Source organism: Carlito syrichta, unplaced genomic scaffold, assembly GCF_000164805.1.
Source record: "Carlito syrichta isolate Samal-C Ts95f unplaced genomic scaffold, Tarsius_syrichta-2.0.1 Scaffold308835, whole genome shotgun sequence".
Taxonomy (NCBI): Eukaryota; Metazoa; Chordata; class Mammalia; order Primates; family Tarsiidae; genus Carlito; species Carlito syrichta.
In genome coordinates this window covers 828277-843003 of record NW_007252931.1, presented here as the reverse complement: position 1 = coordinate 843003, position 14727 = coordinate 828277, and the positions used below count along the sequence as shown (strand labels likewise).

The 14727-nt window shown below is 41.9% G+C and overlaps 1 protein-coding gene across 1 annotated transcript in view; it reads left to right on the top strand.

Annotated features, from left to right (window-relative positions):
• LIX1L (limb and CNS expressed 1 like) overlaps positions 1-10124 on the top strand; it is a 28420-nt gene extending 18296 nt beyond the window's left edge. Inside the window, exons 5-7 of the mRNA XM_008066035.2 lie at positions 7484-7579; positions 7786-7863; positions 9573-10124. Coding sequence (XP_008064226.2) covers positions 7484-7579; positions 7786-7863; positions 9573-9815 — 417 coding nt within the window. The 3' untranslated portion in view covers positions 9816-10124. The remainder of the gene's footprint in view (positions 1-7483; positions 7580-7785; positions 7864-9572) is intronic.
• The last annotated feature ends 4603 nt before the right edge of the window (positions 10125-14727 follow it).

The window sequence follows — 14727 nt, the reverse complement described above, 5'->3', positions numbered from 1 at the left end:
TTAAAAAACAAAAAACAGAACAACAACAACAACAAAACCCCAGGCAGACTAAGATGTAAGAGTCACATGTTAGAAATTAACCATGCCTTCTTCCTCCATTCCCTGGCCCCCACCAAATTCAGAAATGCAGATAGGGTGATAAAGTTAAATTAAGTTTCTGTTTCTGTTTTCTCTGCATTTAGTTAAGATGTACCCAGGCATGTGGCTCACACTTGTAATTCCAGCATTTTGGGAGACCAAGGCAGAAGGATTGCTTGAGTCCAGGAGTTTGATTCCAGCCTGGGAAACACAGCAAGACACTATCTCTACAAAAAATTAACTGGGCATGGTGGCACACACCTGCAGTCCCAGCTACTTGAGGCTAAGGAAGGAGGATCACTTGAGCCCAACAGTTTGAGGCTGCCGTGAACCGTGATCATGCCACTACACTCCAGTCTGGGCGACTGAGTGAAATCCCGACTCAAAGGGGAAAAAAAGATGTGGCCGGGCTCCATGGCTCAGCCTGTAATCCCAGCACTTTGGAAGCCTGAGGCGAGGAGATTGCCTGAGCCTGCAGGTTCAAGACCAGCCCAGGCAACTTGGCAAGACCTCGTCTCTACAATAAATTGTAAAAAAAAAAGCCAGGCTCGGTGGCTCAGCCTATAATCCCGCGCCTTTGGGAGGCTGAGGTGAGTGGATTGCCTGAGCCCGCGGGTTCGAGACCTGCCTGGGCAACTTGGCGAGACCTCATTTCTACAATAAAAATTTTAAAAAATTAGCCAGGCATGGTATCGCGTGCCTGTAGTTCCAGCTACTTGCAAGGCTGAGGCGGAAGGATCGCCGGAGCCCAGCAGGTCAAGGCTGCGGTGGCCGGGAGCAGCCACTGCACTCCAGACTGGGCGACAGAATGAGACTCCAACTCAAAAAAAAAAATTAGCCAGGCGTAGTAGCGTGCGCCTGTAGTTCTGGCTACTTGGAAGGCTGAGGCTGAAGGATAGCCAGAGCCCATTGACGCTGGGATGGCCGTGAGTGTGCCACAGCACTTCAGCCTGGGCGACGAAATGAGACTCCAACTAAAAAAAAAAAAAAAAAAAAAGATATAATTACACATATACTAAATTGCTTCAGTTATCTGCTTTGAGGATTAGATGTTGAACACTTTAAATCATAAATTGGCTTCCCTCTGTTACTTAGGACCCAGCTGTTTTTCTCCCATTATTCTTTGCCCCAATCAACAGCATCTGCAGGGAATCAAAACTTTTTTATATTAATCAAAGCCATTAAATTTTTTGGAAAGTACACCTGCCACTCTTGAGTCACCCACCGTATTATAAAATGAAATACAGGCCAGGCTCGGTGGCTCAGCCTGTAATCCCAGCACTTTGGGAGGCCGAAGTGAGTGGATTGCCTAAGCCCACGTGTTCACAACCATCCTGGGCAACTTAGCGAGATCTCTTCTCTACAGTAAATCAAAAAATTAGCCAGGTGAGGGAGCACGCACCTGTAGTTCCAGCTACTTGGGAGGCTGAGGCAGAAGGATCACCAGAGCCCAGCAGCTTGACGCTGGGATGGCCGTGAGTGTGCCACGGCACTCCAGCCTGGGCGACGGAATGAGACTCCAACTAAAAAAAAAAAGATATAATTACACATATACTAAGTTGCTTCAGTTATCTGCTTTGAGGATTAGATGTTGAACACTTTAAATCATAAATTGGCTACCCTCTGTTACTTAGGACCCAGCTGTTTTTCTCCCATTATTCTTTGCCCCAATCAACAGCATCTGCAGGGAATCAAAACTTTTTTATATTAATCAAAGCCATTAAATTTTTTGGAAAGTACACCTGCCACTCTTGAGTCATCCAACGTATTATAAAATGAAACAGGCCGGGCTTGGGGCTCAGCCTGTAATCCCAGCACTTTGGGAGGCCGAGGTGAGTGGATTGCCTGAGCCCAGGGTTCATGACCAGCCCGGGCAACTTAGTGAGACATCTTCTCTACAATAAATCAAAAAATTAGCCGGGCATGAGAGCACATGCCTGTAGTTCCAGCTACTTGGAAGGCTGAGGCGGAAGACTCACTGGACCCCAGCAGGTAGATGCTGGGGTGGCCGTGAGTGTGCCACTGCACTCCAACCTGGGCAACGAGTGAGACTTCAACTCAAAAAAAGAAAATAAATAAATAAATAAAATGAAACATTAGTTTGGATTAGAGAAAGCAGGATATATAGTAGTTATGAGCATGGACTCTGAATTAATTGTTATTGAGATTACTGCTCTATAGTTGTCAATCAGTGTCCAAGGGGGATTGTTTCCAGAACCTCTTGAGGATATGAAAGTCTGAGGATGCTCAAGTCCTTCATATAAAATGGCACATCCTCCTGAATGCTTTAAGTCATCTCAAGATTACTTACCTAATATAATGTAAATAGTTATTATACTGTATTGTTTAGGGAATAATGACAATTTTAAAAAGTAGTGCAGTACAGATGCACTTTCTAAAAAATATTTTTGGTTCACAGTTGGTTAAATCCATGGATGTAGAACTTACGAATACGAAGGGCCAATGGTACCAGATATGTAACTTTGAGCAAGTTACTTCACTAAGTCTCATTTTCCTCATCTGTAAAATAGGATAATAATTATACCCATCATATAGGATTATTGGATAATATATTTAAAAACTTAGCATGTTATCTGTTTAGATGACCTTAAATGCAAGTTAAAAGAAAAAATCTCACTTCAAATTGACTTAAGGAAATAAAGAAAGGAAATGTTATTATCTCACATGACAGAAGTAGGGCAGATTTTAGGGCTGGTTGATTTTCCTGATTCTTTCTATCTCTCCATCCAGTCATTCTCTAGATGTTGGCTTTATCATTGGGCTGGCTTCCTTTAGGGTATAAGACGGCTACAGAATTCCACATTTTCTTTTTTTTTTTTTTTTTTGAGTCAGTCTCCCTCTGTCACCCAGGCTGAAGTGCAGTGGCATGCTCATAGCCACTGCAGCATCGACCTGCCAGGCTCAGGTGATCCTTCTGCCTCAGCCTTGCAAGTAGCTGGAACTACAGGCGTGCATCACCATACCCAGCTAATTTTTTGACTTATTGTAGAGACAAGGTCTCACACCAAGTTGCCAGGCTGATCTTGAACCCCTGGACTCAGGCAATCCTTTCTCCTCCACCTCCCAAAGTGCTGGGATTACAGGCGTGAGCCACCACACCCGGCTCAGAATTCTAGACTTTAAATACAGATATAGCTATACAGAGGGAGCCAAAAAAGTACACACATTTTAAGAAATTAAAAAACTGTATTAAAACTGTAGTGCTCATTATATACCAATAACAAAAGATGAATAAAAGACATGTTTGACTTTTGCAGTTATAAGAGGTGCTCAACGTGGTTACCATCATCATCCAGACACTTCTGATTACAGCAAACTAAAAGTAATACATAAATAATATCTCTTAAAATGTATAAACATTGTTTTGGGACTACCAGTATTTAGAAATATAGATAATCTTTTGTAGTATCTCTAATAAGGTAAGTAAGGAATTCCTTCCCAGAAATCCCCTGGAAGACCTCCCTTCAACTTTCCAATGGACAGAATTCTCACTTTAAAGCAAATTACTGGCAAAGGGGATTGGGCTTTATTCTCTAGAGTTGAGATAAAATAATTCTCCCCTGAGGCACACGAGAGACCAGTGGTCACTAAACAAGATTAAAGTTCTATAGTAAGGAAGAAGGAAAGATGTTGAGTATGTCACCAGCAGTGTCTACTGCAAAGTGTTTAAGAAATGTGAACTACTACTATTTCCATTCTACTATTCCTCTTTGATTAACCCCCAAAATTGCGAATTTAATGGATTGCTTATTAATTTCCCAGTGGAATCCCATTCTCCAGAATAAGTTTTCATTGGTCTTAGGCATGGGTAAAGAGTGATGCCCACATTTTTTCTTTTCAGCTTTTGTTCTTTAAAGGTCCTGAATGTGATACTATGTTGTACTCTGCCTTTTGACAAATCACCTAGTCTCAGTGGGTCTGAGTTTTCTCATTTGTAAAATAAGTCAGTTGAATTAAATTATCTCTGATTCCTTTCTAACTCTATTCTTTTTTTTTTTTTTTTTGAGTTGGAGTCTCACTCTGTCGCCCAGACTGGAGTGCAGTGGCCACTCCTGGCCACCTCAGCCTTGACCTGCTGGGCTGTGGCGATCCTTCAGCCTCAGCCTTCCAAGTAGCTGGAACTACAGGCGCACGCTATAATGCCCGGCTAATTTTTGAGTTATTGTAGAGATGAGGTCTCGCTAAGTTGCCCAGGCAGGTCTCAAACCCGCGGGCTCAGGCAATCCACTCACCTAAACCTCCCAAAAGTGCAGGATTACAGGCTGAGCCACCGAGCCCGGCTTCTAACTCTATTCTAATGATCCTTTCACTTATCAGGTATTCTGTAATTAAATATTTGTTGAATAAATGGAGTTGGTTTAACCATGTTAGGTGTGGAAGTGTGATGTGAGGCAGAACTTCCCAACTGGTGGGTCATGTCATTCTGTTGTACTCCAGATAGGCTGCAGGTGTGCCATGATATTGATTCCCTCAGTTCTCAGGGAACAGGGCAAGGCCTAGGGCAGATGAACTCCTCTGTCCAAAGTCACCCTAGTTGCCAAGAGCCTCCTCTGTATATTCCAGTTTGCTATACAGATATGGTAATTATTTTACATGTGCCATGTCATGGAAAAGTTTGAAAGGCACTGAATAAGGTATCATATTGAAGAATTACAAGTAAAAATGAAATGTTACAAGTTAAAAATAAAAAAGAAACAGCTGCTTGCCTCAGAGCCCTAAAGCCTAATTTTGAAGAATACCGTTTTCCTTCTTCCCAGTTAAAGCCCTCCACTTATAAATCCAAATTTTGTGATTCATGTTTCACCACAAAGATTAATTCACATGTGTAGCATGGTTGTTTCTCATGTCACAAAACAATATGGGTTGCTCTTGAGTAGTCTTGACCTCCAGTTGAATTCACACAGTAAAAACAGTAATAATAATTAGCTAGCACTTGTGGCTTACTTACTAAGTGCCTGGCATCTGATTTTAAGTGTGATACATAAAGAGAAAAACCCCATGATAAAGTGCTCCACAATAAACTGAATTTGGATATAAACTGATGGACTCCTGACCTCTACCCAGTTTCCTTTCTCAAAGAATACAGAATAAAGTTCTCATCTGGAATGTGGCGAGATGTGGAATTGGCTAGAAAGAACAGCCAACATCTCAGGAAGCAGGAGGAGAAAGTTGGGTCCCTGCATTCCCAGTAGCATCCTGGCCCTGTTTTCCTATATCAAATTGCCAAAAGGTCAGTAAACCAGGTCAGCAATCAACCAGGAGATGCCCTGTTTTGGAAGTTCCAGCCAGCACCAAGATCTGGAATCATCCCCAATATTTAAGCCAGAGAGAAAAACTACCACCAAATGTCACCAAATTATAGCCAATATCAGAATGGATTTGGATTACGTAACAATAATGCACCTACATTTTATATGATTGAAGTTTCCAGACCACATTTATCCCTTTTAAAATTTTATTTTTGGGCCAGGAGCAGTGGCTCACACCTGTAATCCCAGCACTTTCGGAGGCAGAGGCAAGAGAAATGCCTGAGCCCAGGGGTTGGGAACAGCCTGGGTAACTTGGCAAGATCTTGTCTCTACAATAAATCAAAAAATTAGCTGGGTGTGGTGGCACATGCCTGTAGTTTCAGCTACTTGGAAGGTTAAGGAGGAAGGATCACCTGAGCCACTGCACTTCAACCTGGGTGACAGTGAGACTCCAACTAAAAAAATATATATATTTATTTTTGGCCAGGCTCAGTGACTCACATTTATAATCCCAGCATGCTAGGAGGTCAAGGCAAGAGGACTGCTTGAGGCCAGGAGTTTAAGACCAGCCTGGGCAACATAGCAAGACCCCATCTCTACAAAAAGTTAGCAGGGTGTGGTGACATGCACTTATAACCCTAACTAGTCAGGAGGCTGAGGCAAGAGGATCCCTTGAGCCCAGGAGGTAGAGGCTTCAGTGAGCTGTGATCACACCACTATACTCTAGCCTGGACAATAGAGTGAGGGACTGTCTCCAAAAAAAAAAATTTAGCAGGGTGTGGTGGTATGCACCTGTAGTCTCAGCTACTCAGGAGGCTGAGGCAAGAGGTGGAGGCTGAGGCAAGAAGTGGAGGCTAAGGCAAGAAGTGGAGGCTGCAGTGAGCCATGATTGTACCACTGCACTCTAGCCGGGACAACAGAGCAAGGCCCTGTCTCAAAAAAATAAAATAACATAAAATTTTATTTTTAATTTAGAAAATATATTTAATTCTCAAAATAATACTATAAAGTGGGTCTATGATCATTCCCATTTTGCAGATGAGGAAACTGGGGAATAGAGAGGTTAGGTGACTTCACCAGGGCCAGTCTACCAGTAGGAGTTCCAGTCTGTGCTCTTAACTTCTATACTGCGTTGGTTTTTACACATACTAGGTTTGAAGGTAGAACAGTACATCTTAGTTCTACCCCTGCAGGGTTATATAACCGATAGAAAACACATTAGGCAAATGTCCAGAAGGTCAAACTGCTACTCAGAATTCTGCATGCTTATGGCTCCTACTGTTTCCCTTTCAAATTCATTACCCAGTTGTCCTCTAGGCTAGTTCAATCCTGTATGTCTAACTCACTCTATTTTCTTGGCTAAATCAGAGCACTTCTCTATGCCTCAGTGTTTCCTCTTTGTAAAAAAAAAAAAAAAAAAAAAAAAAAAGGGAAAACCAGATCGACCTTTTTCTATTTCCCAAGATGAAATGTGTGATGGCTGGATGCAGTGGCTCATGCCTGTAATCCAGCACTTTGGGAGGCGGAGGCAAGAGGACTGCCTGAGACCACGGGTTCGAGACCAGCCTGGGCAACTTGGCAAGACTTTGTCTCTAAAATAAACCAAAAAATTAGGTGTGGTGGTACACGCCTGTAGTTCCAACTTACCTGGAAGGCTGAGGCAGAAGGATCACCTGAGCTCAGCAGGTTGAGGATGCAGTGACTGTGAGCATGCCACTACACTCCAGCCTGGGTGACAGAGATGCCAATTCAAAAAGAAAAAAAAATAAAAAGAAATGTGTGATGACCTAAGAGTCTGTGCTGACCTATAGACTAGCCCCTAGCTACAAATAGGTTTTGCGCACTTGAAATGTGGCTTGTATGAGTTGAGATGTGCTTTAAGTAAAGAAGAGATGCCAGATTTCAGAAACTGAGTACAAGAATGTAAAATGCTTTGTTAATAACGTTTATACTGATTACAGTTGAAAAATAGTATTTTGAATGTACTGGGTTAAATTTTACCTGTTTATTTTTATTTCAATGTGGCGGCTAAAAAATTTTAAATACGTGGCTGCTATATATTTCTGTTGGACAGTGCTGCTCAAGACAATAATCCTGATTGAAAATCTATTTGTCTTTTCCTTTCCTGTTACCAGGGCAACAGGGAGGAAGCTGACAACCCAAATACAGGGATTGGTGCCTTCCGATTCATGTTGGAATCCAACAAGGGCAAGTCAATGTTGGAGTTCCAGGTACTGTTCCATGTACTTTCCTGACTTTAATAACATGGGTCAGCCTACTATTGTATACAAAATGCTTCCTACTAATCCCTAACTCATTGATACTGGGAGGGAAAGAAGGTGGTTAGGATATTTTAGCAAAATGTTTCTCATGTAATTCTGATACAACCTCCCAATATAAAATCACTGTCCTGGTACTTCATACCTTTTTCCCTCAGGAGCTAATGACAGTTTTCCAACTGTTGCACTGGAATGGCAGCCTTAAGGCCATGAGAGAAAGACAGTGCTCTCGGCAGGTAAGAGATCTTATGTGGTGGTGGGGGGGAAGGGGAGGCAAGAGTCTAGCAGAAGAGTCTTTTTAAGTACCAGCTATGTTATTCATAAGCAAAACTATAGTTACCAAGTTGCGAATATTGAAAGCTTTACTTAAGTACCTTCTTCACTCCTATAATCTTTCCTATTTAAATCTTTTTTTTTTTTTTTTTTTTGAGTTGGAGTCTCACTCTGTGGCACAGACTGGAGTGCAGTGGCACACTCCTGGCCACCGCAACCTCAACCTGCTGGGCTCCAGCAATCCTTCCGCCTCAGCCTTCCAAGTAGCTGGAACTACAGGCACGCACTACCACGCCCAGCTAATTCTTGTGGTTTATTGTAGAGATGAGGCCTCACCAAGTTGCCTGGGTGGGTCTCAAACCCGAAGGCTCAGGAAATCCACTCACCTTGGCCTCCCAAAGTGCTGGGATTACAGGCTGAGCCATCGAGCCTGGCCCCTATTTAAATCTTTTTTTTTTTTTCGAATTTCATAATTTTATTTATGGGTTGTCATAGTTTTGAGCATCACAGGACATGGACCAACTAACACTAAATTCATCCTTCACTCCCCAAAGGGAAATGTTAGGTACCTCCAATTGTGGGAAGATATCAAACTTTCACATCACCAGAGAGCATCGAGTAAATCTGATAAAAACTTTTAAAATTGATTTTGACTTTTTGCTTCCGTACAAACCTCTCAAAGTGGCTAACCAAAAGAAACCCAACCAGTACAGTAGTGGACAATTTAAAGCAAGAAGACTACCACAGTTCATATCAATCAAGGGAAAACAGATGCTAGTCAAGGAAAAGATAGACGAATGGTTCTCAACTCAAACTGCATGGTAGTAACACTTGGGAAGCTTGTGATTTAGTTGACCTGGAGAGTGGTAGGGTCTAAGCAATTTTTTAAAAACCCATCCAAGTGAAGCTAACCCGAAGTCAGGGTTGAGATGGAATGAGATCACTTAAAAAAAAATTAGCAAAAGTGATCATATGGTCAAGTACAGAAATTTTAGAGTACGTAAAATAATATGTTGACTTTGGTGGAACTATTAATCCAACTATTGCCTGGGCCCCATTCAGGGGCATATACATACACACAGACAGGAAGACATGTCTACTGACTATGCTGACATCAGAGTTTTAAAGTCATTATAGATTCATCTGGTTTAGAGATCCATGATATTGAGAGGGTCTTTAATTTTTTTTTTAATCTTAACTGTGATTCTTTTGCCTGCCTCGCTTCCCTCTCTAGGAAGTTTCCCTTAAGAATCTCCTTGAGGCTGGGTGTGGTGACTCAAGCCTGTAATCCCAGCACTTTGGGAGGCCAAGGCGAAGAACTGCCTGAGCTCAGGGGTTCGAGACCAGCCCGGGCAACTTGGCATTACCTCGTCTCTACAATAAATCAAAAAATTAGCTGGGTGTGGTGGCGCGCACCTGCAGTTCTGGCTACTTGGAAGGCTGGGAAGGATTGCCTGAGCCTTGCAGGTCGAGGCTGCAGTAGCCATGAGCATGCTACTGCACTCCAGCCTGGGTGGCAGAGTGAGACTCCAACTTAAAAAAAAAAAAATCTCATTGAAGGACTTAGGTGTGGGTGTTAGGTCTCCAAAGCTAGGATTTCCAGTCCCAGCTGGGTCAATGTGTTATATGAACCTTTATCTCCTCAGTGATCTTCACATTCCCCTCCCACTAGGAGGTGCTGGCGCATTATTCACACCGGGCCCTGGATGATGATATTCGCCACCAAATGGCCTTGGACTGGGTGAGCCGGGAGCAGAGTGTGCCAGGGGCACTGTCTAGAGAGTTGGCCTCCACTGAACGGGAACTAGATGAAGCCCGACTGGCAGGCAAGGAGCTGCGCTTCCACAAGGAGAAGAAAGATATTCTCATGCTGGCTGCTGGGCAGTTGGGCAATATGCACTCTTCCAACTGCTAGGCCATCATCCCCCGACATACTCCTCATCCTCTCCAGGTCCTTTTTTGTATGTTTCCTTTCCAAGATTTAGGATGATTTCTGTACATACTTTTTCAATTTTATACTTTAAAATATAGATATATATGTATAAATTCTATACCTGGATTCCCATTTGCTAAGAGATACCTTTTCTTACTTCCAGTTTTTGGATGAAGTTTCATTTCAAACACTTTATAAGAAAAAGCAGGCTATCTTTGGAGCTTTGTTAGCCCTTAAACTTCCAGATTAATTCTGTGTAGTCATATTAGTAACACTAAACAAGTGACTATGTGTTCATGTCTCCTTCTTTCAAAATAACAGGTAGCCTGAATAAGGATAATGTGCCGCATCCTTACTCTCATTCCTGCTTTCTCTTGTACTCAAACAGGGTATAAGTATGACGCTTTTGGTTTTAGTTTGTCTGAAGAGGGTTACCTGCTTGGTACCCCCTCCTCCTTCCCACCACTACTTTACTCCTCTGCCTCCAAATGCCCCTTTGTTTTGAAGCTTCCCTATCTTATTATTCCAAATGAAGTGGAGATCCAGCTTGTTATTTATATCACTCCAGAGATACTGCCCAGAAACAAAAGAGAAATTATAAACATAATTCATGAGGGTTTAGTACCGAAGTTGCTTCTGGGGCATATCTATACCATACCAGTAGTCCAGACTTCTGGATGCACTCTACAGTAAAAAGGAGGGTCAGGGTTGAATCTTTCAGTATTCCTTTTTAACTTCTCCCCTGCTCACCCAGCTTAGTTAACCCTGCATTTAGATCTTCCTGTCTACAGAGATTTAGAAAGTAAAAACATATTTATATATTTCCTTCCTCCCAAAATTTTGTTCATTGCAAGTATTATTGATCCTATTTGGTGAGTGAGAGCCATGTTCTTCTCATTCCCATGAAGTTGCTGCTGCTTCTTGCCTTAGAGGTACATACCTTAGATTCTCATGTTTCTTTCTTCTTCCTCTACCTTGATTATTACAGCATGAGTTGATCAGGAAAATTAGATGAGACTTTAGTATTATAGTACTTCTTAACTGGGACCTTGGGAGACTGTAAGAAGGGAAAGAGAATCAATGATCAGCTAATTGTGTGTGTGCTTTTTTTTAAGTTGGAGGGTCACTCTGTCCCCCAGACAGGAGTGCAGTGGCACAATCATGGCTCACCACAGCCTTGACCTCCTGTACTCAGTCAATCCTTCTGCTTCAACCTCCCAAGTAGCTGAGACTACAGGAGCATGCCAATATACCTGGTTAACTTTTGTGATTTTTTTGTAGAAAAGCTCTTGCTATGCTGCCCAGGCTGGTTTCGAGCTCCTGGTCTCAAGTGATCCTCCCGTCTTGGCGTCCCAAAGTGCTCGGATTGTAGGTGTGAGCCACCACATCCAGCCTATTTGTGTTTTTATTTATTTTTTTTTTTTTATTCTTATTTTTTGAGTTGGAGTCTCACTCTGTCACCCAGACTGAAGTGCAGTGGCATGCTCCTGGCCACCGCAGCCTCAACCTGCTGGGCTCCGGCGATCCTTCTGCCTCAACCTTCCAAGTAGCTGGAACTACAGGCATGCACTACCATGCCAGGCTAATTTTTTTGATTTAATGTAGAGATGAGGTCTCACCAAGTTGCCCAGGCGGGTCTCAAACACTTGGGCTCAGGCAATTCACTCACCTTGGCCTCCCAAAGCACGGGCCTCCCAAAGCACAGGCTGAGCCACCGAGCCCGGCCTATTTGTGTTTTTAATACTGTTCTTCTCCACCTCTCTACTGGGTGAAGTAAGAGAGAAATCACATGGAGTACAGCTAAAGCCTTCTCCTTTTGAAGAATTTTTTGGAGGTCTTTCTAAGATATACTTCCCCCTTGTTTCTGTGACCTTTTATACTATATTATTGCTCGGTGGACTTTCTAAACTGAGCTTGGGAAGTTTAATATTCCTGGAATTGGGGCTTTCCATATAACAACTATACAGGCTTTGCTTTTAAAAACAGATTAGGAAGCAGTCCACAATTTGCTCTTTTGGATTAGATAGGGGCAAGATAAAAGGCAACTTTCTTGCTTTTGAAGTCTTCTTGGTGACCAGTACATATGGGATCAAAGGTAAGGAATTCACTGACAATTGTATTAGTGCTTGAAAGAGGCTTTCTTGAATTCTCCAAGCACATGTGTAGAATTGGAGTAGAGACTCCCACATTAAATAACAGGTGTGTTTATCTGTTTTTATTGATATTTGCAACCCAAGAATCATAAAAAATTTCAGTTTCTCTTATGCCCCTTTCTCTGGGAAGAAGTGTCAAGGGGTATAAGTTGTGGGAAGAATTGTCCTTGCACCTCCTGGATTATTTTTCTCAAATACCAATTGGTAAGATCCCAAAGAACTTGAGAAAAATTGTTCCCTGGTCTGTCCACCTTTGGTGTCAAAGATTTTACTTATCTTTTTAGTACTTTCTATGTATTTTATATATGTATAATTTTATACAATTAAAAATAGATTTTTGTCTAGTGAGCCAGATTGACTCTTTCTTGAGATCTATATATCAGGAGCTCTAAAACAGCTCTATTCTTTTACATATATACTAAATAAGAAATATTTATTATTATTTTTGAGGTGGTAGAAATAAGATTGTACAGCTGGAGAAAGGCAGCCTGCCTCCCCTCCTCCAGACATTTGGCCTGCGTTTTGTCCTTGTCCCTTTCTCCTCAAGTTCTACCCATTCTCACTGGCAATCTCATCCACTATGGTGGTTTAAACTCCACTACACACTATTTTCAAATCTATTTCTTATACTCCAGCTTGTTTTGAGCTTTTACATCTATATTTCCACATACTGGACATGACCACCTGAACATGACAGAAGCACTTTGAACCTACATACCTCAAATAAATTCCATTTTTCCATATCTTCTCCTCTTCAACTCACTCTATTATTGGAATTATTATCTACTCAGTTATATAAGCCAGAAACCTCAGATCCACCCTCAGCCCTTCTTTTCCATAATCTAATCAGTCACTTACTATTGAATCTACTACCTATATAAACTTCCTAATCTGTTTTGTCCATATTAATTGCCTTAGTTCAAATCCAGTCCTTTCTCACTACTGTGGCTTCCTAATTGGTCTTCAACTCCATTCTTAACATCCTCCACACTAGTGTCATATTTCTTTATAAAATACTTATGACTGTGCCACTCTCTTGCTTAAACCATCACTATCTTTACATTTGGCAGGATTTCCCAAAGTTTTATATGTAAACCATTGGTGTTACTTGAGATGGTTTTAGGTGATAGATAGGCAAACATTTGTTAACAGTTATGCTTTTATCTGAATTTGTAGTAGAAAAATACTGGTTTTCTTTTTAGTATAAATTTATGTTTAAAAAGTCAATCTATTTAAGGAAAAATAATAAGCAAGAAATAGTATGGGGCAATGTTGAAAACCATGAATATTCAAATATTTAAAGTCCTTATCATGGGAATTTGACCCCAAGCCATATTTCCAGCTTATTTCCCAGTCATATAGCATCAGGCATACAGAATTTCTTGGCATTCTGACATTCAGGAGTCATGCACTGGGCTGAACCTTGGGGATTATAGTTGTAAATAAGCATCTCTGCCATATGGATTATGTTCTAAGGGGAAAAACAGACAATAAACAAGTTAGAAAGTAAACAAGATAATTAAAGGTTCTAATTCAAGTTCTGTTAAGGAAATAAAGAGTGAAGCATAGGAGGGTAGAGAAGACTCAATTGCATGACAGCACTCTTGAGACCTAAAGGATGAGACTGAAACAGACGTGAAGAGCTGGAGGAAGAGCATCAGGAACAGAAACGTGCAAAAGCCCTGTGATGAGAGAGCACACTATAGTTGAGGGAAAGTGTTGGGACAGTTTAATGGGTGAGGAGAAACAATGGTGGTAGAAGAGGTTGGATACATAAGCAGAGCAGGCTGTGTCAGTTTGAATTTTATTCTAACTGCAACTAAAAGTCAAGGAAAGAGCTGGGCACAGGGTCGCATGCTTGTAGTCCCAGCTACTTGGGAAGCAGGAGGATCCTGTGAGCCCGGGAATTTGAGGCCAGCCTGGGCAACATAGTGAGACTCTGTCTCTAGGGGAAAAAAAAAATCAAGGAAAGGTTTTTGGTATGTAACTGATTTTTAAAATGTCACACTATGTACTCTGGAGAATGGATTAGTGTCTCCTAGTCTCAATGCAACTACTTTGCCTGGAAAACTACTTAGCCTCAAAGCCTCAGTTCAAATGGCAAGCCCTCCCAGTCCCTAGAAACTTTTTGTACTGCAATGATCACTTTCATAGTGTAACTGTAAACAAATGTTGATAATACAATTATTTGTGCTTTTATTGCCAGTAATGCCTATAATATTAGACTCACATATAGGCATTCATAAATAAGTGAATCCCTGGTCCACTATTGTTGAAGGCTTTCATCAGGATCCCAGATTTGGGGCAACATGGGTCTTGTCTCAACCCTAAATTTTTAAATGCAAAATATCTGTACCATCCTCAAAAACTAAAGCCCCCAGCCGGGCTCGGTGTCTCAGCCTGTAATCCCAGTGCTTTGGGAGGCCGAGGGGAGTGGATTGCCTGAGCCCGCGGGTTCGAGACCCGCCCGGGCAACTTAGCGAGACCTCACCTCTACAATAAATCAAAAAAATTAGCCGGGCGTGGTAGTGCACGCCTGTACTTCTGGCTACTCGGAAGGCTGAGGCGGAAGGACCGCCGGAGCCCAGCGGGTCGAGGCTGCGGTGGCCGGGAGCGTGCCACTGCACTCCAGTCTGGGCGACGGAGTGAGACTCCAATTCAAAATTAAAGGAAAAAAAAAATTTTTTTTTAAACACTAAATCCCCTATTTTAGGCCATGACTTTAAAAAAAAAAAAAAAAA